At 39.4% G+C, this 24,244-nt stretch overlaps 1 protein-coding gene across 3 annotated transcripts in view; it reads right to left on the bottom strand.

The window, feature by feature from the left end:
- The window catches only part of EIF2AK4 (eukaryotic translation initiation factor 2 alpha kinase 4), a 3,701,979-nt gene that overhangs the window by 1,343,665 nt on the left and 2,334,070 nt on the right, over positions 1-24,244 (bottom strand). For all 3 annotated transcript variants that reach the window (XM_044073832.1, XM_044073831.1, XM_044073833.1), the window contains one exon: positions 20,784-20,900. In XM_044073832.1, the coding sequence (XP_043929767.1) occupies positions 20,784-20,900 (117 nt within the window). The remainder of the gene's footprint in view (positions 1-20,783; positions 20,901-24,244) is intronic.

Here is a 24,244-nt window from a genome sequence, read left to right as displayed (position 1 = left end):
AGCTGAACTTGGCCTACCTCTCAAAGAAGTTTTGGCAACAGAAGGAGAGGCTCTAACTACCTTGGGAAGAGAGGGAAGAACAGTTACCTGAGAAGCCCCTCAGCCTGGCCTACCTCCTGAGAAGGCACATCCTGTAACAGCAAAGTTTCTGCCTGAGACTCCATGGAAACTCCTGGCACAACCTCTGGCTCCACTGAGCCTTCTAAAGAACCGGCGTCCGGGACTGCCGGTTCATCAACCCTAGGCTTCGCTGTTTTGTCCTTGCGCTTCTTGGACGAAGCGGGCCGGAGCATCCGACGGCATTTTATAATTGCAACGCTTCCCAAACACTAACCTGGCACAGTCTAACCTCCTCTTAATAGTGCGTTTGTTAAACCTAGCACAAGAGCGGCAACCAACAACGCCGTGCTCAGGCCCTAAACAAGGTATACACAAGGTATGGTAATCCCTATGAGGTATCTGTTTCCCACAAGAAATACAGTTATTCACTTTTTCTGACATCCGGTTAAATACTGAGGCAAGAAAAAACCAAAATGTTCCCCAACGGGGTACTTAGCCAACTCTGTTTCGGTCTGAAACTCCGGTTTCGGAAATATTTCAGAACGCCAACCTGCACTCGCAAAACTGCTTCTGCATCGGACCATGCGGCAAAAAAGACTGAGGATATGACGTCGGTCATGCGCATTAGTACCCTGACGTACTGACGTCAGTCTAATGCGCCCTGACCGACGTCAGCCTTATACTCTGGTATTCGGGCCGACTGGACGTGGACTATACCCAATAGTAAGGACTGCAGCAATGGGGAACGAAGAACATCTTAAACGGTGATTTGTTAATTAATGTTGACATCACTGCATGGTCATTGGAAGCTCTCTAAACACACGAGCAGAGAGAAAACACTAATTGAACAGTTTTGGTTTCCCTTAATCATCACCACTTACAATCGTACATACTAATATCCTGTTCCCTTGCCCATAATTGTAGTGTTGTCTAGTTAGTAGAAACAGTAGAGTGATATGGGAAATTATTCTACAGGGAAGTACCATTTAAAAAGCACTTCATAGTAAGGGAAATGATCTGAGTTAATTCTGCAGCCCGGTTTGGTCTTATTGACATAACTTGTAGCTAACTCTTTATTTTATAGTACACAATGACTCTTGTACTGATGTTAAGCTGAAGAGGCATATAGGAAAATAAATTGTACGCTTTTCTGAGAAAGGCTCCCTGATAGTGAGGAAGCAAGTAAGATTTAGAAAGTACAATGGACTGTTACCTTGATTTATAACATTATTAAATCCTGAAAGCCTGAAAACCTGCAACTAGCTATGCATCTAATTTATCAGCATTAGTGAAATGACCAAAATTAATAACAGTTTCTATATACTTAATTACCAAGAATGTTATCAGAATGGGGGATCCTAACAATAGTGAAAATACGCAAAGAACAAAAAGGAACACATATGATACCAAATTACATCTGTTTAATCCTTATATGTATGCATCTGCTGGTATGTTTGTTTACCTTGCTCCGATAACGAAAGAGTACCATAAAGAAAAAAGGGAGAAAAAAGAAGAGGAAAAAAAAAAAGGGGGAAATAGTGATAACATAAATTTACCTCCTGATACACATAACTACAACTTTATTATATCCATGGTAAGACTCACAGTATTACATTGATAGTGTTTTCAGATGATATATAATTATTGTAGAAGGGGAAATGGAAAGGAGGGAGAGGGAAGGGAATTATGATGCTTCTCTGTTGATTCCTTATCATGTATCGTGGTCCTGGACTCTTATGCAACACTGCATTTGCCATGGATGTCACAGATTTATTTAATGACTTTTCAGTCTACTCAAAGCCATAAGATTTTTTTTGAGTAGTTCAACGAAAGAGATGTTATGGAAAACGACTGAAGAGAAGAAAGATGGAAAGTGACAAGTATTTATATCAACAAGATATTACAATCACAATATGCTGTAGAAGAAGAAGAATAAGTTAAAGCAACTCATAAACTTCAAAATAAATATTGGAAAATGACTGTGTGAAATAAAGATTTTAGATAATTCAGCTCGACAAGTCAAATACTTCAATCAACCTGAAATGACTACGTAACTGAACAGAAGATGCATATACAATCTAAGTCCTTCAATTTGCTTAATATATAAGAAGTGTATTCATTCTTGAAAGTCTGCTTTGTACACCAAGCAGTCTAAAAAAAAACATTGTTTTTTGTCATTCAGTATGCCGAACAAAGTCCTTGGCTCTGAAATTTACACATCTTGGGATTGGGGTGGCGTTTGGGATTTGGGGGCCGTGGTGTGTGGTGGGGATTGGCAGAGAGGCATCAAAGAGAAAAAAGAAGTGTGTAAGGGAATGAAATGAAAGGAAGGGAAACAAAGGTGAGGGAAAAAAAAGAAAGAAAGGAAAAAAAAAGAAGGGAAGGGAAAAAAATTAATAAAAAATGGATGGGAGAAAAGAAAAGAAAAAAGAAAGAAGGGATTAATAAAAGAAGAGAGCTAATAAGGAAAAGAAGGTGAGGGAAATGTGGGGGGAAAATTAATTAAAATGATGCATCACTTACCATAAATGTAGATGTTCGAGTTTATTCACTGTTGCAGTCATTACATTTGGGTAATCTGCTGGCAGGCTGCCCTCAGTCAGCCTGAATTCCAAAGTCTTGGGTCCTGCATTGGTTGCTGTCTTCTCTTCCATGACGTCAGGGGGTATAAAACATGCAGCCGATGCCATTTTCTTTAGTTTTTCTTGCCCCCGATGTCAGGTGCCCCCAAAAAGGTAAAAAATAAAAAAATAAAAAAAAATATATATATATATATATATATATATACATGCATCAATATAAACTTTACCTTCATCTACAAGCAAATACACCACACAGGTTGTAGAAGATAGAGAAGGAAAGATAAACTCCAGAATGACAGGGGGATGGCGGGAGAGTAACCTGGACTGCAACAGTGAATACACTCGAACATCTACATTTATTGTAAGTGTACACAACTGTACTATGTTCTTCATGTTTCACTGTTGCAGTCATTACATTTGGGTAGAATCCCAAAGCTATGGTTGGGAGGCTGGAGCTAAACAGCATTAGGTGCGGCTATAAGGCCTTGCAGCACTGCAGTGGCAAAGCTACCCTGGACTTAGAGAGGCAAATGATAATGCTTTGTAAAGGTGTGAACAGAACTCCAAGTAGCTGCCTCTAGAATGTCTTTGGTTGGTACTTCTCTGAGAAAAGCTGCTGAAGTAGCTGCAGCTCTGGTGGAATGAGGCTTAATGCCCTTGGGCACAGGTTTACGATGGTGTAAATAGCAGAAAAGGATGCAGTGGCTTATCCACTTTGAAATTGTCTGCTTTGAAATAGCCTTTCCTACTGATCCTGCAGCATATGGCACTAGTAATTGCTCAGTTTTTCTTAGAGATTTAGTCCTGCTCAAGTAGAATCTTAGCTGTCTGTGTACGTCCAAGGAATGCAAAATTCTCTCCCCCTTGTTCTGCGGATTTGGATAAAAGTTGGCAGATGAATTGTTTGGTTAAGAGCCTCACTGGAAACCACCTTAGGCATAAAAGTAAGATTTGTTCTCAGAGACACCCTGTCTGGGTAAAATATGATAAAAGAAAGGCTCTACAGTCATGAGGGCCTGTAGCTCTGAAACTCTTCTTGCTGAAGTAATTGCTAGTAGCACAGCTGTTTTCCATGATAAGAACTTTATATCAGCGGTAGCAGCTGGTTCAAATGGAGGCAGGGTGAGCTTTTCCAATACATAATTGAGGTCCCATGCAGGTAATGGTGATCTTCTAGGAGGCCTTAAATTTTTGGCACTACTAAGATACTGCTTTAGTAAAGGATGAGAAAAGATTGGTGGCTCTGTATTGTAATGACCCGAAATGGCAGAGGCATGGATGTTGATTGATGAGAAAGATAGGCCTTTGTCAAGCATCTCGGTTAAGTATTGTAATATCTGAGGAATATTTGGTTCTGCTGTATCAGCTCCTTGTGCTTGATTCCAAGCACAGAATCTCTTCCATTTGTCAGCATAAGATTTTCTAGTACTAGGCCTTCTGGCTTCCAAAATGACATCCATTACAGCTTTACTGAGAGGTGTTGTTTGTATAACTACACGATCAGCCATGCCGCCAGGTTCAGTGTCTGTAGCTGATGGTGCAGGATCTGATTGTTTTGCTGGGACAGTAGTTGAGGTCTTTGAGGTAAGGTCCAAGCTGGGTATTGAGACTAGTTTCTTAGGACTGGGTATCAGTACTGGTGGGGCCAGTCCAGTGTAATTAGTATCATCTTTGGTTTCTCTTGTCTGACTTTTAGGAGGACCTTGGGGAGAAGAGGCAGAGGAGGAAAGGCTTAAACTGGTTTTTCCCAACTGAAGGATAGGGCGTCCACTTTCCATGCTTGTCTCTGATAAGTCCTTGTGCAGAATCTTTTCAATTGATAATTTTGAGGAGAGGCAACTAGATCTATGTCTGGGCTTCCCCATTTCTGTTATCATGCTGAAGACTTGTGGATTTAGTTTCCACTCATGAGGATCCATAAGGTTTCTGCTTAAATCGTCTGCCAGTGTATTTTGTTTTCCTGGCAGGAATTGAGCTTGAAGATGCATTTGGTAGGTCAAAGCTGTGTCCCACAGTGTCATGGCTAATCTGCAAAGGGGGTATGAGTGTGTGCCCCCTGGCTTGTTTATATACCACATGACTGTGGTGTTGTCTGTCTTTATCAGTAGTTGTCCTGGATGAAGTAAGTCCTTGAAGGCTGTTAGGGCATTTTGAACAGCTAGCATCTCTTTCTGGTTGATATGCAGATGCATTTGTTTTGGGATCCATATGTCCTGAATGCATCTTCCTGCCATGTGGGCCCCCCAGGCATAATCCAATGCGTCTGTTGTTAAGGTTTGGCTTGCAGGGGGGAAGAGTGAAGGCCCGTCCCATGTTTTGGTGACATGCCTTTGCCCACCATAGAAACTCCTGTTGTATTCAGGGAATGAGAGGAACCATTGCTTCCAGACTGTGTGAATGTTGACTCCATAAACTGTTCAGGTACCATTGAAGTTTCCTCATATGCAGTTTCGCATATGGAATCAGTAGGATGCAGGATGCCATAAAGCCCAGAGCTTGCAGAATTTGTCTTGCAGATAACTGGGATTTTGTTGCCATCAGTTTGAAGTAAGCAGTCAGCTGCCTTTGCTTGTCTGGCATGAGGTAAGCCATCTGGGCAGTTGTATTCAAGCTTGCACCCAGGAATGTTATCTTTTGAGAGGGTACGAGTTGTGATTTCTTTTCGTTTATTGTGTACCCTAGGCATGTTAGAAGCCTTTTTACAAACACCAAGTGTAGAAGAAGAATGTCCTTGTTCTCTGCTTGAATGAGACAGTCGTCTAAGTAAGGATATATTTGTATACTTCTTTGTCTGCAAAATGCAATTACTGGTGCCAGGCACTTTGTAAAGACCCTGGGTGCAGTAGATAAGCCAAAGGGCAATGCAGAGAATTGGTAATGCATTAAGCCAGCCTTGAATCTGAGGTATCTTCTGCACGACTGTCTTATTGCAGGTATGCCTCTTTTAGGTATAATGTCACCAGCCAAGCATTCTTGCCCAGCATGGGCAGAAGCTGCTGCAAAGTCAGCATTTTGAATTTTGGAATGCCCAGGTATGTGTTCAAAATCGATAAATCCAGTATTGGCTGCCAGGCCTTATCCTTTCTGGGTACCAAGAACACTCGAGTAAAAACCTTGTCCTTTTTCCTGTTCTGGTACTGGCTGAATGGCCCCCATATCCATGAGGGACGTAACCTGTTTCTGTGCTTCTGACATTGATTTTTTGGCAGATCTGGCCAACCATTTGCCTTTGGCAGATTGCTGAAATGGAATCTGAATCCCTGTGATACTATGTTTAGTACCCACTTGTCCTGGGTTATTAACTGCCAGTTTTAAGCAAAAAGTGCTAACTTTCCCCCTATGGGTGCTGCCAAAAGATAAGTGCTAGGAGTAGGCAGAGGGAAGTCATTGGGATTGTTTTCTGTAGGTTTGCACTTTATCTCCTCCAGATTTGGAGGTAGAAGCGCCCCATTGCTTTGACCTGTATGAATCTTGCGCCTGGTATCTGGAACCCTTAGGGCGTCTGGATTTGTCCCTTTGAGCTCTGTCTGACACAGGAAAGGACCAATTTTTTGTAGGCCAGTGTCTACTGAATCTAGGTGGCTGCACTTGTAAGACGTAACAGTTTGCATAGACTTAGCTTTGTCTTCCATTTTCTTTAAAACCTATTCTGCCTTAAAACCAGAGAATCATGCTGTAAAGGTGCATCTAGCAATTTAGGTTTAACATGATCAGGCAAATTCTGTTCCTTTAACCAGGCATGCCTCCTAATCACGGATCCAGTAACTGCAGCCCTGCAGGAGGCCTCTAAGGAGTCAAAACCACATTGCAAAGTATGCTTTCCAACCTGTTCAGCTGCATGCAATAATTCCTGCAATTCTTTATTTTCTGCACATTCTGAAATCAACATCATTTTCTGTTTCAGCAATCCCATAACATGTTGTTGGTACTTAAGCATATGAAATTGACAGTTTAAGGCCCTGATTGCCAAGGTTGCAGATGTATAAACCTTTTTTCTCCATCTGTCCAGTGCCCTTGAATTTGCTGTTGAGACCTTAACTCCCTTTGGACCCTGTGAAATAGTTTCAGGATCAGCAGCAGGGTTTCTAAATAAAAATTTATGTGAGTCAGGGACCCTGTAATATCTGTCAGGCTTACTGGGAGCCAGAGGTAAGGAGTCAGGGGTCAAGCTTGACTCCGAAAACACATCATCCACAATGTCTAAAACAGGGGGAATGGCTAAAGGCCTGTGCTGAGGGAGAAGAAGGAAATCCCTGAGCCTCTTTTTTGATTCTGAGAAGTCTTGACTCTCCCAGTGAAAATGCTCCCTCAAAGTATGCAAGGTTTCTCCAAATGAATAATCCTCAGGAGGAGATGCAGATGGTATAGACTCCTCTGCATCAGAATCCTCATAGGGAGGAACAGATCATTCCTGATCAGAAGAAATAGAAACCTGATCTGAAGATTCATAATCAGTGTCTTGCCTACGCCTCTTATCTGGAGGGGGATGGGTACCCCTGATCAAGGTAATGAGGTCTTCAGCCATTTTGATCTGTTTTTCAGGCATAGAGGCCTGTGCACGTGGCTCATGCATCATTTTTTTAGTTTTAGAAGTTGCTTTTGTCTTTGGTTTTGCAGCTGTCGTCAGTTTGATATACAAATGTTGAAGTCTGAATACACCCTCAGAAGCCGGTGCCAGCTCCGGACCCATCCGAGGGAGACACATCCATCGGTCCAATACCTTGAGTAACTTGCAGCATGCTGGACTCCACGTGGGTGTCGGTAGAGGCCTACGACTTGAAGGTAGCAGGTATCGGGGGCTGCGAAAGCACCTCACTGAGTACCGGCGACTGGCTTAGGAGAATCTTCGTTGTCGGTTTTGGATCTCAACTGCCTTTCTCTGTCCTTCTCTTTGCATTTTTTATGTACTCCAGTAGTCGGATTGTTATCCAACAACATTTCTGGGTAGTTAAATCTGTTTCCAAAATACTTTGATGCAAAAATATACTGACGCTTAATAGTGTGTTGGTTAAATCTAGTACAAAACTGACTACCAGGCATGTTGTGATCAGGGCCTAGGCAAGGAATACAGTATAAATGGAAATCCTTATGAGGTATTTGCTTCCCACAAGTAATACTTTTTCTGACATTGGTAAGGAGCAAGAAAAAAGTTTCCCCATTGGGGTACTTAGCTTTAGTGAAGATTTTGGTTCTGAAACTCAAACTCGAATATTTCAGTAATTGGCCAACCGGCACTTGCGAAATGCTTCTGCTTCGGGCACCGCGCGGCAAGAAAGACTGAAGAAAATGGCGTCGGCTGCATGTTTTATACCCCTGATGACCTGACATCATGGAAGAGAAGACAGCAACTGACGCAGGACCCAAGATTTTGGAATTCAGGCCGACTGAGGGCAACCTGCCAGCAGATTACCCAAATGTAAAGACTGCAACGAAGAACATCTGCTTGGTACTTAGATCACATCCAACAGATATATGTTTTTAATAACTATCAATTGCATATTAATATAAGAATAAAACAAATTAAGACTATTTAAAGATTTTCACATTAGAGAGGTTTATGATTAATTGCTCTCTCTAAATGATTCTTTATATATTGATACTACCACTTCTAAGCTATTAACATATATTGACTAATAAGATGCTTATTAGATTATTAGTCTACTGGATTATACTATTATCATTTTACTTTTATAATAAAAATGGAGTGAAATGCAAGATTTTTTTGGAAATAGTCACAGTTTTGACTTACAATCTCTCTAGCATAAAGTTGCCTTGATAAAATTTTCCCTATTCATTGCCAGTCATGTAACTAATATTTGCTTTGTGAATAATGCAAAATATTTAAGTGACTCTTAATTCATCAATATGTTCAAACTTATTACTGTCACTATAAATTTTCTTTAAGTGCTGATCTGCTGTTTTACTGATTTATTTTACCTGATGCTAACATTGTTTATTTATTAATTCTAACAGAAGTGCTTACATAATCAATTGTTTATTTGAATACCTCTCTTCTGACAAACTTTCTCATACAAAACCACTGTAAAGTTATTAATTATTTGAATCTGTAAAGATTCACACAGTAATGAGCATGCATTCTTTTTTCAATCAAACAGTGTTATTCATTTGTAAAGTCTAAATTGCACTGATTATAATCAAAAATTATATGTTACAGCAATATACTGTTGTTCTCTCTTACCAATTAACTTATAGAATTTCCAAAGAATACATATTCTGGAGCCTCAAGTTGGGCAATTTTGTTCAAATCTTTGGAATGATGGTTAATCTGACTGGATACCTTTGTTCTGTCAGATTAGGAATGCTTGTCATTCCATGTCAGTTAAAGGATTTACTGAAGTTTAATCACTTTTTAAAAATTGTTTCCTTTTTCAGTCCTCAACTTAATTTTAAATTATATTTTTTAATGGGAATTAGCAATCTGTCATTAAAATATAACCTTTTCAAGAAGGCTGCACAAGATTTAAATAATATAAATGCTTGCTACTATATCATTCTAACATTCTTAACCACTGAGTAAATAAGATGGACTTGACCTTTCTTTCTCTAAATGTTAATGGCTTAAATAACACAAGGAAAAGATTTAATTTACTAAAATACTTGAAATTAAATAAAGCACAAGTAGTTGTTTTTACAAGAAACTCACTTCAAAACAAATTATAGCTTTATTTGGAATCCAAATGAATACTTGAAACTATCCAATTCTTCACACACTAAAAAAACTAGAAGAGTCTTAAACACTGTGGAAGAAAAACATTATCTCTCCTCAAATTATTTACACTTATGAAGATAAGGAGGGTCTGTTATCAATTATAATAATAAAATTTAGTGACAGAATTTTGACATTAGTTAATGCTTATTGGTTTCCTGGAATTGGAGTAAAAACAATAAAAAAAATTAGAACTTATCACTAAAAATACTAAGGGTAGTTTGATCCTAGGAGGAGACTTTAACTGTTTACTTAATTCAGAAACCTCTAATAAAATGCCTTTTTGTATTACCTCTATAGGGAAAAATCTTAAAAAATGGATAGATAACTTACAGTGCTATGATTTATTTTATCTCAAAAATAACTCACTAGAATTCTCTCACTGTGATTTGAGATATAAGACTCAGACTAGAATTGATACAATTTGTATATCCCAAGATCTAAAAACAAAAATATCATACTTTACAATAACCCTGTGCCCTATATCTGAGTATACTGCACTCGTTTTTAATCTTCAAACAGATTTTAAGAAATTGTCTTTCACTAAAAGAATTCCAGCCTATATTACTAAATTAAAACAGTTTAAACCTTGGTTAGACTCAAAAATAAAAATTTCCTAGATATAAACCTAACCAGTAACGTAAATGTAGTAATCCTCTGGGATTCCTTGAAAGCATATTTATATGGCAAAACTATTACATGTTTTAATAATAAAACAAAGGAATGAGAGTCTGAATTATCTAACATACAAAACCAAATTGCTTTAATTAACAATGATAATGCAAGAATTTTCTCAAATAAGAAAAAGGAAATTGAATCTTTAAATAAAAAATATAACGACATCCTAACTCACAAAACTAATTTGGCCCCAGGAAAGTTAAAACTAAATTATTTCTCTGTGTCTCCAAAATATATGCACAACCTAGCAATGAGAGTAAAAAGACATTCCATTGAAATAATATTGTGAGTGTGATTCATGAAGGGAGGAATAATAAAAAAGTTTCTGATACAAGTGATATTTTAGATGCCTTTAAATATCACTTCTCAGAACAGTACAAAAATAGAGATTTTCAACAAACCTTCAGAATATGGCTTGGACTTTTACAAATTAAAAAACTACCAGAAAATGTAATTAATGATTTTCAGAAACAAATTTCCCTAAAGGAAATTATTGAAAAAATTAAAGAAAGCAAAAATAACAAAGCACCAGGCATAGACGTTATTATTAATGAAATATATAAGCTTCTACCATCCTCTGCTATATCAGTCTTTACACAAGGCTCTGAATGAATCACACTTGCAAGGTATAATTCCACCTTCATGGAGGTATCCATTAATTACCCCTATACTAAAGGAAAATAAAGATTCTCATCTCTGTAGTTCATACAGGCCAATTTCTCTGATTAATAATGATTATAAAAGTTTAATGTCCATTTTAGTTAACGGATTTAAAAAAAACACTAAGACATCTCATCACTGAAGATCAAATAGACATACTCAACACAACATTCAAGGAATCCTAACCACCATAGATATCTTAGAGAAAATCAAGAAGCTCTTATAATCACTCTTGATATTGAAAACGCCTTTGACTCATTAAACTGGAATTTTCTTTTTAAAATTCTTGAATCATATAAGTTCCCTATCCAATTCATTACTTTTATAAAAAAATATTTATAATAATAATTTAGCCAAGGTAAAATTAGGACTATTTATGTCTAAATCAATTGAAATTGCTAAAGGTACCAAACAAGGATGCCCAATGTCCCAATTTTACTTGCATTAGCAATAGAACCTCTTTCATTGGCAATCCATTTTAATCCCAAAATTAAAGGCATTAATATATATAATCATTACGTCTGAATTAACTGAAATTACTAAAGGTACCAAACAAGGATGCCCAGTGTCCCAATTTTATCTGCATTAGCAACAGAACCTTTTTCATTGGCAATCCATTTTAATCCCAAAATTAAAGGCATTAATATATATAATGAATTTGACTTGAAGCATGCTATTTTCAGATGATATCTTACTTACTTTAATAAACTCAAAAGAATCCTTACAAGAATTAGCCTTACTAGTTAAAAAAAATTACTGCATCTCAGGATTAAAAATTAGCAGTTCTAAATCGAACCACATACTACTAAATAAAAAAAAAACTCAATGATAACACTAAATCAACTACAAATTAAATAATTGGGAAACAGGTCTCTTCTTTAAAATATTTAGGGATTGTACTATGTGAAAATACTGATTTAACTTTAAATACGAACTATAACAATATTGTGAACGTATTAAAAACTCTTACAGGGAAATGGAATAAATTACATTTAAAATCTGTAAATAGGCAACAATTAATTAAAATGATCCTGTTACCAAAAATAAATTACATTGCTTTATATTTTCCTATATTACCCAGTAAAAGTCTTTTAAGAGAAATAAATAAAATTCTCTTAAAATTTTTATGGCATCCAAAAAAAATAGAATAGCTTTGTCAAATCATATTAGGCCATGTGAGTTTGCAGGAATAAACTTTTCAGATTTAGAATCCTATATTAAAGCTTCTAACCTTAAAACAATCTTAAATTGGATTGATCCCAATTTTTCTTCAGCTTGGAAATCCCTACACGCTACTATTATCCTAAATGAAAAATTAATAAAAAACTTGCAACTAAATGAACTGAGCAACAAACTTTGGTATGCACTTTGTGTCAATTTACAATATAATATTTTTAAACCCACAAATCTAAATTATATAAACTATATTTACAATACTTTTAGAAGTTTTGTCAACAACAATATTGATATTAAACTATGGACACAGTTACTATTCCCCTTTAAAATTACAAAAAACTGTTTTAATAATATCAGCACAGATACTCGTAGCAATTGGGAAACAAAAAAAATTACATGCTGGTATCATTGCACAATGAACTTAGTTACCCTGGACGCACAAAATTTAAATATTTAATTTATCAAAATCAGATTGGTTAGCTCTCAGCAGCTTACTTCCATTTACTCAAGCTCTATGCAGAACAATAGAGAATTCTTCCTTTAAATCATCACCCAAATTTATATTTCTTATACATCAAATACTACATGGAGAATTTAATTGGAAGAATTTAATTTCAAAACTTTATAAAGTCATTAACTATAAAACTATTCCTAGTCAGAAATTTTGGAATTTTATTACTAAAGGTTATACATGGTCCCTAACCTCTGAGAATAAAACTAATATTTTGCATTCCATTAAATTAACCTCTAATTTACAAGTTTGGAAGATTTTTTCCTGGAAATTCTTGCATAGAGCTTTCCATACTCCTAGTAAAATTGCTAAATTTAATCTTTCTAAAGAGGTAGCATGTTGGAGATGCTCTCTAAAATGCAAGCCCGATTGGTCTCATATTTTTTATGAATGCTCTCTCATTAAGAAATTTTGGAAAGAAATTGGTAATTTCTTTCAAGCTATCTTTACTGATTCCTTTATATTATCAAAACCTTTAATTTTTCTGAATGTAAATAAATCTATTACAATTAATAACAAAAATAAATATCTTCTCTGGATAATTTTGGCAGTAGCCAAAATATGCATTACAAGAAGATGGAAATTGTCCTCCATTCCAACCTTCGAAGACTTCACAATTTTAGTGGACGAAGTAGCATTAACAGAAATAACAGCTAAAGATCTAAGAATTTTTCCTAGAAAATGAACTAATAATCCTTGGGAGAAAGTTCTCTCTCTTATTAAGACAATGAATTCAGATGTACTTTCATCTACTTAATCAAATTAGAAGCAAGAATTATTAGATATTGTATAACCTTCTTTATATGTTATATTATTTTGCTATTCCCTTTTCTTTTGCTTGAGGCCTTTGTAAATTTTGTACATAGTTTATCATAATTTGTCATTTAAATTGTAAAATTTTTTTTCTATTGTTGTTGGAAAATTTAATAAAAAAATTTAAGCAAAAAAAAAATCAAAGAAAAAACATGAAATGTATGATGCATGTAAATAGAAAAAATGTCAACATAGATTGTTTTGTTTTCTATTAATGAACATGTGCCTATGTCTTAAATGACAATTTAATAAAGGTGTTTAAAGACCTTATTTAAGATTGGAAGACCTTTATGAAGTGCCTATTACTGTTATATATGGACAGTGGGCGATGCCACACAAATGAGCAGGGGCAGTAATTTACTGCTCTTTAACAGAAAACAAACAAAAAAAGGAAATCCAGTGTAGCTCCATGACGCAGAGGGATGGAGCCCTGACTGTGACCAAGTTTGATTAGTGGTCATGTTACTGGACAAGCGAGGCAGGGATGAAGAAGAGAGAAGGGGTGTGGCCTGCTCACGTCTCTTGGGGAAGGGAGAGCACCCAGGACCCACAGCCCCTGGAGGGCGAATGGGCATCCAGCAAAATAATATAACTAACTCGCTTGCACTTATAGGATGACTTGCTTGATATCTGTATTGGCTTGTACTGTGTTTTTTACTGTCCTGAAACAAAACAAAAAGATCCTCACATTTCTTAATCAATTCCTTTGACTGCCATAATTTTAGTTAAGAAATGGTTAGCTTTACTGATGGAAAGATGCCCGATGTCACACTGTACCAACCGATTATCTGCTTTGGCTTCTGTCCCTCTCTGACATAGCCCACAAAGTTCCTCCACTACTCTGACTTCCTCTTATACCTGTTCCTATTTAGCAGGTTGTCTCAACAGAACAGCACTGGTGTGGTAGCATAAGAGCAGTAGCAGCAGTAGGAACAATGTAAAAGCAGCTGCAGAGATGGGAACAACGTAAGAGCAGTAGCAGCAGTAGTGGGAACAATGTAAGTGCATCTGCAGTGATGGGAACAATGTAACAGCAGCCATAGTGATGGGAACAACGTAAGAGCAGCAGCAGTAGTAGTAGCAGGAACAATGTAAATGCAGCTGCAGTGATGGGAACAATGTAAGGAGCAGCAGCAGTAGTGGGAACCAATGACTAATAGTCCAGCAACTCATCAAAAACAATTAGGGATATGGTAGGATCATACCTTAACTGCGCATCATTTTGTAGAACATTCCTGATTTTGTCTCATATTTTTGCCCCTGCTCCTCTTACATTTTTTCATACTTTTTTTTTTTGGTAAATTACTGAGTTAAGAAAGCATATGCTGATGTAAAACCTGTTGCTCTACTAAGTGAATTAGAACAATATCTAAAGGTTGTTCCTGATTTTGCGTGTCTGCCTCTCTTTTTCTACTAGTTGTAGGTAACAATAACTGATTTTGTCTAATAAGCATGTGTCACTTTTCAGATAACTTCTGAGATACTATTAGACGAAAGTTCATAATGATACCTACAGTAACAGGGACTCATTATTAATCAATAATATTTATTTCTTATGTAACCACATGATGATTATTCTGAGCTGTGGACAAATGTCTGCAAAGCTGGTACAGGTGCACGACTGGTAAAGATGAAGAGCACAGCTTGCAACTATTTTCTGATTTTTACAGAACAATCCTGACTCTGCATTTTATTTTTGATTGACCTTTGATATTTGTGCATACTGTCACAGTGGGAGAGCCTTATATTTTTGGTCTGTGGGTCATAAAACGAGTGTTTTTTAATGGCAAATCATTAAGGATTACAGCCACTAAATGGGGAGTTTACTGAGTGTGGATGAAAACAGCATGCTGTCTTGCTATTTTCATTTTTGAAAGTTTAGCTTTTAATGACTAGTGTGCATTTATATGAAATAAAGTGGAATTTTTATTTTATGCCAAGCCTTTTTATGAAGCAAAACTCAAATTGTCTCTGATTTCGCAGAAAGTTCCTGACTTTTCCTCATGTTCTTCTCCTGCGCTTCATAAAATCTGTGATTTGCTGACTGAAGACTGCAGTCACTAGATGATGGACATTTGAATTTTCATACTTCAGGTCCTTCAGAAAAAAAGTATGCCAATGCAAAAATAAATGTTTCTCAATCAACTTTCTAAGCATTTAAGAACAATGTTTAAAATTTGTGCTTGATATGGGACTTTTGTCCCTGATTCTTGCATTAAGAAGTTGAGAAGCATTGTCCGTTAAAAACAGATGAGGTGTAGACTGCACAGTGGCTATGACTGATGGGTGGGTGAGGGGTGGTGGATGAAAGTAATGTACCCTCTTGTTTGGTCAGTTTAAATGGTCTCTATTTGGAGGACTAGTGTGTATTTGTTAATGAGTTATTTCTACCACTATAAGACTTATAAGAGGATGACGATATTTAAGAATGTAATTTTTTAATCACAGTCTGGTTTACATGACAAAGTGGCTACAACTGTGTTCTGCAGGAATGGGGTCTGTTTTGTGGATGAAAATAGTTTACCACCTGGTTGTTTGCTCAGTTAATCATCTGGCTTTGTAGAACTAATGCTATTTTATGTGAAATAAATTGGAGTACTTGTAGCTATTTATGTCAAACAAAGTTCAAAGTACATAGTTTTCAACTTTAGTCTGTTACTTATAAAATTTGTGGTTTTTGGTACATTATTGAGGATTATATTAAACCCAGCCACTGGGGATGCACAAGCCAGTGCATTTCTTCATGTCAGTCCCAAGCCCGGACACGTGGGGAAGGTTGCATCAGGAAGGGCATCCGGCATAAAACATTTGCCAAATGAGATATGCGGAAACCAATACAGATTTACATACCGGATCAGTCGAGGCCCGTGTTAACGACCACCCCCAGTACTGTTAGCCGGCAGGGTGCTGGCGGAAATTGGGCTACTGTTGGCCGAAGGAGGAGAAGGGGAAGAAGAGGGGGAAGGCATGCCCTAAGGCAGGAAGAGAGGAGAAAGGTTAGGAGTGTGGTAGTGAAGGTAGGAACTTTGAATGTTGGCAGCATGACTGGTATAGGGAGAGAGCTAGCTGATATGATGGACAGAAGGAAGGTTGATATATTGTGTGTACAAGAGACCAGGTGGAAGGGAAGTAAGGCCAGGTGTATTGGAGGTAGGTTCAAACTGTTCTATCATGGTGTGGATGGAAGGAGAAATGGGGTAGGAGTTATCCTGAAGGAACGGTATGCCAAGAGTGTTGGATAGAGTGATGTTTATGAAGCTGGAAATTGATGGTGCTATGATGAATATTGTTAGTGCATATGCTCCGCAAGTTGGATGTGTGATGGATGAGAAAGAAAAATTTTGGAGCGAGTTGGATGAAGTGGTGATGATTGTACCCAAGGGTGAGAGAGTGGTGATCAGAGCAGATTTCAATGGGCATGTTGGTGAATTGAACAGAGGGGGATGAGGAAGTGATGGGTAGGTTTGGTGTTAAAGAAAGGAATGCAGAAGGTCAGATGGCAGCGGATTTTGCAAAAAGGATGAACATGGCTGTGGTGAATACATACTTTAAGAAGAGGGAGGAGCACAGGGTGACATACAAGAGTGGAGGGAGATGCATACAGGTGGAATATATCCTATGCAGGAGGACCAGTTTGAAGGAGATTGGAGACTGTAAAGTGGTGACGGGGGAAAGTGTAGTTAGGCAGCATAAAATGGTGGTCTGTAGAATGACACTGGTGATCAAGAATAGGATAGGAGGAGGAGGAGTGTGAGGGCAGCACCAAGGATCAAATGGCGGAAATTAAAAAGGGTGATTGTGAGATGGAGTTCAGGGAAGAGTTAAGACAGGCACTGGGTGGCAATGAAGTGTTACTGAATAGCTGGGTAACTACAGCAGAGCTAGTAAGGGAGACTGCTAGAAAGGTGCTTGGTGTGACATCTGGACAGAGGAAGCAGGACAAGGAAACCTGGTGGTGCAATGAGAAAGTACAGGACAGTATACGGAGAAAGAGGTTGGTGAAGAAGAAGTGTGATTGTCAGAGATATGAAGAAAGTAGACAGGAGTATAAGGAGATGAGGTGTATGGTAAAGAGAGAGGTGGCGAAGGCTAAGGCATATAGAGAGTTGTATGAAAGGTTGGACACTAAGGAGGGAGAAAAGGACCTGTACCGATTGGCTAGACAGAGGGACCGAGCTAGGAAAGATGTGCAGCAGGTAAGGGTGATAAAGGATAATGAGGGAAACGTACTCACTAGCGAGGAGAATGTGTTCAACAGATGGAAAGAGTACTTTGAGGGGCTGATGAATGAAGAGAATGAGAGAGAAAGAAGGCTGGATGATGTGGGGATAGTGAATCAGGAAGTGCAATGGATTATCAAGGCAGATGTAAGGATAGCTGTGAAGAATGGAAAGGCTGTTGGTCCAGATGACATACCTATGGAAGCTTGGAGGTGTTTAGGAGAAATGGCAGTGGAATTTTTAACCAGATTGTTTAATGAAATCTTGGAAAGTGAGAGGATACCTGAGGAGTGGAGAAAAAGTGTTTTGGTACCGACTTTTAAGAATAAGGGTGATGTGCAGAGTTGTAGTAACTACAGAGGGATAAAACTGATCAGTCACAGCATGAAATTATGGGAAAGAGTAGTGGAAGCTAGGTTAAGAAAGGAGGTGATGATTAGTGACTAGCAGTATGGTTTCGTGCCAGGAAAGAGCACTACAGATGCAATGTTTGCTCTGAGAGTGTTGATGGAGAAGTACAGAGAAGGTCAGAAGGAGTTGCATTGTCTCTTTGTCGACTTAGAGAAAGCATATGACAGGGTGCCTAGAGAGGAGTTGTGGTATTGTATGAGGAAGTCGGGAGTAGCAGAGAAGTATGTAAGAGTGGTACAGGATATGTACAAGGGTAGTGTGACAGCGGTGAGATCTGCAGTGGGAGTGACAGATGCGTTTAAGGTGGAGGTGGGATTACATCAAGGATCAGCTCTGAGCCCTTTTTTATTTGCACTGGTGACGGACAGATTGACAGACGAGATCAGACAGGAGTTCCCCGTGGACTATGATGTTTGCAGATGACATTGTGATATGCAGTGAGAGTAGGGAACAGGTTGAGGAGACCCTGGAGAGATAGAGATATGCTCTAGACAGGAAAGGAATGAAGGTCAGCCGGACTAAGACAGAATATATGTGTGCGAATGAAAGGGAGGATAGAGGAATCGTGAGGATGCAGGGGGTAGAGTTGGCGAAGGTGGATGAGTTTAAATACTTGGGATCAACAGTTCAGAGTAATGGCGAGTGTGGAAGAGACATGAAGAAGAGAGTACAGACAGGGTGGAGTGGGTGGAGAAGAGTGTCAGGAGTGTTTTGTGACAGACGAGTACCAGTAAGAGTGAAAAGGAAGGGTCTACAAAAGGCTAGTGAGACCAGCTATGTTATATGGATTAGAGACAGTGGCACTGACAAAAACGCAGGAGTCAGAGCTGGATGTGGCAGAGTTAAAGATGTTAAGACTTACACTGGGTGTGACAAGGGTAGACAGGATTAGGAATAAGTATATTAGAGGGTCAGCCCAGGTTGGACAGTTTGGAGACAAAGCCAGAGAGGCGAGATTGTGTTGGTTTGGACATGTGCTGAGGAGGGATGCTGGGTATATTGGGAAAAGGAAGCTAAGGATGAAGCTGCCAGGTAAGAGGAAAAGAAGGCCTAAGATAAGGTTTATGGATGTGGTTAGAGAGGGACATTCAGGTAAGCTGGTGTGACAGAACAAGATGCAGAGGACAGGAAGAAATGGAAAAGGGTGATCCGCTGTGGCAACCCCTAACCGGGAAAAGTCAAAAGAAGAAGAAGAAGAAGAAGAAGAAGATTGAGGATTATATTCACTACGTATGGAAGGAGACTTGAGTTTCAAACTTCATATGTTTCAGAATTACCCATTCTAAAGACTTAAACCTTGCCTGTGATATAAACACGTCCTGCTAGAAAGATAGGTATGTATCCCAGAGACTACCTCTTCTATGAAACAGGCTCCCCATCCATTTGAAGCAGAGTTTCTCCCTAACCCAATTCAAGTGCAACTTGGACAACTGGATGGGAAACCGGAAATTCATCCCTCGTTTTGCACCTATGTCTCTAATGGACTCGGGTAACCTGTAAATGGTTCATCTCCTAACCCCCTGCTTACACTTATCAAGGACATTAGGTATCCGAACTTGTCAGAGATTTGAGATGCATGGCTAAGAAAGGCCCTTGTGGTCGTTAGCCTAGTAAACACCTACAAACCTATGAAAATGCATACTAATGTTAATAAAAAAAGACTAGCAACTTTCAACTACATAAAAATATGTCTCTGATTCTGGGCCTTTGGCCTTCATTCTTTGGCTTTAACTCTGATTTTCCTGGTAATAATCTGGAAAGTACTGTCTGTTATTACAATCACATGAGGAATAGAGAACAAAGTGGCTACAGCTGCTGGGTGGGGGTGGAGCTATCTATGGATGGAAGCGACTTACACTCTTGTTTTCTCAGCTTAAACAGACGGACTGTATGTGCAGGAATAGTATGCATTTGTCTGAAATAAGCTATTTCTACCACTATTAGACATCTCAGATATACACAGACAACGGGGCTATAACTGCTGGATACTGGGGGGGGGGGGGCTCAGTAGATGAGAAGGGATGACTTTGGCTGTCATGATAAAGTTAAAAAGCCATAACACTAGCTTTGCATTTGTATAAAGCAAGCTGGAATACTTTACTTTGGCCTTTTTTAAATCAGAGTTGGACAGTTGCAGAGGATACAGTCAAGTATATGTAACTGATGGGTACAGACACTGGAGGAGTATAATGGCAGCAGCTTAAAGGGCTTTACATCAGGAAGTTGAATCCAACAGAACACAAGCCCACAAAATGTGTGTGTATTTGTGGGTGGCGCATGGTTTGAAAACGGTTCAGGACCCAAGGTGCACTTAATCTACCATTAGTTACAGGTGCTTGGGGAGTAGACAGAGAAATGTGAAGCACAATTTCTCTGAAGAAGACTGAGGAAGCCACTCCTTGTGCTTCAGGGAAGGACCAGGGTTCCTTACTGGCAAAATCTCTTGCTGAAAGTACAGGGTGATCAGTACAGTCAGCCCACTGCATGCCCTCCTTCCACTCCTTAGCTGGGCATGTGTAGGGAGTAAAGGACACGAAAATCTAAAATTTCAAACTGCCCTGGATGGTTGCCTTAATGATGGCCACTCTCAGTCGACTCTTACCCTCGTGAAGAGGAAATTAAATAGCAGATTAGCTAAGGGGGGGGGGGTGGATGATCAGCAAGCAATGGAGGCAAAAATAACAATAATAATAATAATAATAACTGGTAAATTTTGATTTTCTGTTTTTACTTTTCTGTGGCATTTACTTAAATATTGGTTAAAATTAGTAAACTGAAACATTAGTTTACCAGGGGACTGGACACTCTTCTTAATATGGCCCTTCACATTAACATGGGCAGTAACCGCTTTAGGGTAAGAATATCCTTTACACCCCCTGTACAGAGTTCTCTAACCAATACAAACAAATTTAGTCAACTGTAACTAAAAAAAGGAACATACTTACCGTGGTTTCACAAAGAATATTATAAACCTGACTGAGTTTATCCTCAGAAATTCCACAGTGCAGCAGAATGGCCTTCACAAGTGAGGTATGGTTTAGATAAATGCTATAATTTCTTTCCTAGGAAAACAGAATAATATATATATATATAAAAATCACAGATACAAAAAGAAAAAAAGACAATCACTGAAGTACAAACATGCACTTTATCTCATTTAACAATTTTTTTCAGGAATTATTTCTGAAAGCATTTAAAACTACTATACTAATTTAAACCGCAACCACTTTCTTTATAAAGCAGATGCAACAAAAGTGAAAGTACATAGGTAAGAAGATTTTATTCATATTTTCACCCTACAAGAGCTTCACAAGTGAAAAAGCTAGTTCACAGGCGTCTTACAGAGAAAGCTACTGCTGCTTCTGAGCCCCAGTGTTAGCACTGAAACTCCTAAAACAATGCTTTCTGACTTATATGGATGACAGCTTTTAAAACCCTTATGGACAAAAGAATGAGTTTTGAATTGTATGCTGTTCTGGTGAAATGACATTTGGATACTCTCAAATCATGCAGAATTCAGAGCCCTTTCACACTTTTTCTCAAGAACTGTGTCAGCTTGTCAGTGTCAGTGAATTAGTGCCTGATCTCAGACAGGTCAAGTTATCCTTAATGATTTACATCTGAACATGATATGAAACAAACTCCATAAGACTAACTTTCACTGTTTTATATATTCTGCCAGAGAAGCTAAATCTAGTTCTATGACTAAGTCATGGTCGAGATGAACACAGGAATGTTGTGTAATATTGTGCATAGCAACTTCTGCAAAGCCTCCCAATAGTATCTCTCAGAAGAGACTAAAAAGCAAGATGAAGAGGACAGGAGTTGGAAGGAGACTTCTTAAATGGATGGATGCATGGTTGTGAGAAAGAACCCTAACAGTGCTGCTCAGAGTATCCTTACGTCAAGCATAATTCATGAAGTGTGGATATCTAAGGGTCTGCATTTGCGTCTCATGCTCCTCTCTCTTCTTTGTGCAGGATCAACAAAGTCAACTTCTTCACAGAAAACACCAAGGTAGGGGAACAGTAGTCAGCTTAATGAGGGACATAGGAAGAATAGGAATCCACTTAAATGAGGGACCCTGGGAGAATGTGGAGATCAGATTAATGGTGGTCCTGACAGAACTGGTGTCAGCTTAATGAGGGAACTGGGGAAGAATGGGTAACAGCTTAATGAGTCACTGAGGGAGAACGAGCATCAGCTTAATGAGGGACTGGGGAGAATGAGCATCAGCTTAATGAAGGACTGGAAGAGAACGGGGGTCAACTTAATGAGGGACTGGGGAGAACGGGGTCAACAATGAGGGACTGGGAAGAACGGGGGTCAACATAATGAGGGAATGGGGAGAATGGGGGTCAACTTAGAGGGACTGGGGAGAACAGGGGTCAACTTAATGAGAGACTGGGGAGAACGGGCGTCAGCTTAATGAGGGACTGGGGGAGAATGGGGGTCAACATAATGAGGGACTGGGGAGAATGGGGGGTCAACTTAATGAGGGACTGGGGAGAACGGGGGTCAACTTAATGAGAGACTGGGGAGAACGGGGGTCAACTTAATGAGGGACTGGGGAAAACGGGCGTCAGCTTAATGAGGGACTGGGGAGAATGGGGGTCAACTTAATGAGGGACTGGGGAGAATGGGGGTCAACTTAATGAGGGACTGGGGAGAATGGGGGTCAACTTAATGAGGGAATGGGGAGAACGGGGGTCAACTTAATGAGGGATTGGGGGAGAACGGGGGTCAACTTAATGAGGGATTGGGGGAGAACGGGTGTCAGCTTAATGAGGGACTGGGAGAGAATGGACGTTTGCTTAATCAAGGACTGGCAGAGAATGGGCGTCAGCTTAATGAGGGAGTGGGGAAGAATGGGCATTAGCTTAATGAGGGACTGGGGGAGAACGGGCATCAGCTTAATGAGGGAGTGGGGGAGAACAGGCATCAGCTTAATGAGGAAGTGGGGGAGAACAGGCATCAGCTTAATGAGGAAGTGGGGGGGAACGGGCATCAGCTTAATGAGAGACCAGGTGAAAACAAGCGTCAGCTTAATAAGGGACTGAGGGAGAATGGGCGTCAGCTTAATAAGGGACCGAGGAAGAACGGGCATCAGCTTAATAAGGGACCGAGGAAGAACGAGAGTCAGCTTAATGAAGGATCAGTGGAGACTGGGCATCAGCTCAATGACAGAATGAAGGAGAACAAGCATCAGCTTAATGACAGACCAAGAGAGAATGAGCATCAGTTTAATTAGTGACAGAGGAGAATGGACGGCAGCTTATTGAGGGACTGAGGAGATTAGGCATCAGCTTAATGAGGGACTAGGGAGAATGGGCATTAGCTTAATGAGAGTATCTTTGGAGAATGGGCATCAGCTTAATGTGGGACTGGGGAGAATGAGCGTGAACTAATGAGGAATCAGAAGAGAATGGGCAACAGCTTAATGTGGGACTGGGAGAGAGAATTGGTGGCAGCTTAATAACAGACTGGGGGAGAATGGGCGCCAGATTAATGAGGGTACGAGGCTGAATTGACGTCAGCTTACTGTTGGACCAGGGGAAAATGAACATCAACTTAATGAGGGACCGGGAAGAATGGGCATGAACTAATGAGAGACCAAGACAGAATTGGTGCCAGCTTAATGATGGATTGGGGAAAAATTGGTGAAATCTTTATGAGGGACCAGGCATAATGGGCCTCAGCTTAATGTCGGACTGAGACAAATGGGTGACAGCTTAAGGGATGGTGGAGATTGAGTGCCAACTTAATGAGAGACACGGAGAGAATGTGGGCCAGATTAATGAGAGATGGGGGGTGAATGGCCATCAAATTAATGAAGGACTGGAGGAGAATGGGCATCAGCTTAATGAGGGACCAGGGAGAATGGGCATCAATCAGTTTAATAATGAACCAAGTGAGAATGGACATCAGCTTAATGAGGGACCAAGGGAGAAAGGGCATCAGCTTAATGAGGGACCAAGGGAGAAAGGGCATCAGCTTAATGAGTGCACTGGTGGAGAATGGGCGTCAGCATAATGAGGGACTGGGGAGAAAGGGTATCAGCTTAATATAGGAACAGGGGGAAAAAAGGGAGTCAACTTAATGAAGGACCATGGGAAAATGTGTGTCAGCTTAATGAGGGACTGTGGAAGAATGGGTGTCAGCTTAATGAGGGTACCATGGAAGAATGGGCATCATCTTAATGAGGTTACCAGGTGAGAATGGGCATCAGCTTTGGGAGGAATCAGGGGAGAATGGGCATCAGCTAAATAAGGGTACCAGGGGAGAATGGGCATCAAATTAATGAGAGTACCAGGGGAGAAAGTACAGTTGTGTACACTTACCATAAATGTAGATGTTTGAATGTATTCACTGTTGCAGTCATTACATTTGGGTAATCTGCTGGCAG

The sequence above is a fragment of the Protopterus annectens genome, chromosome 6.part0 (assembly GCF_019279795.1).
Source record: "Protopterus annectens isolate FY-2018-M chromosome 6.part0, PAN1.0, whole genome shotgun sequence".
NCBI classification, from domain to species: domain Eukaryota; kingdom Metazoa; phylum Chordata; order Ceratodontiformes; family Protopteridae; genus Protopterus; species Protopterus annectens.
The sequence above is the reverse complement of the archived record's forward strand: the minus strand, read 5'-3'. Positions and strand labels throughout refer to the sequence as shown.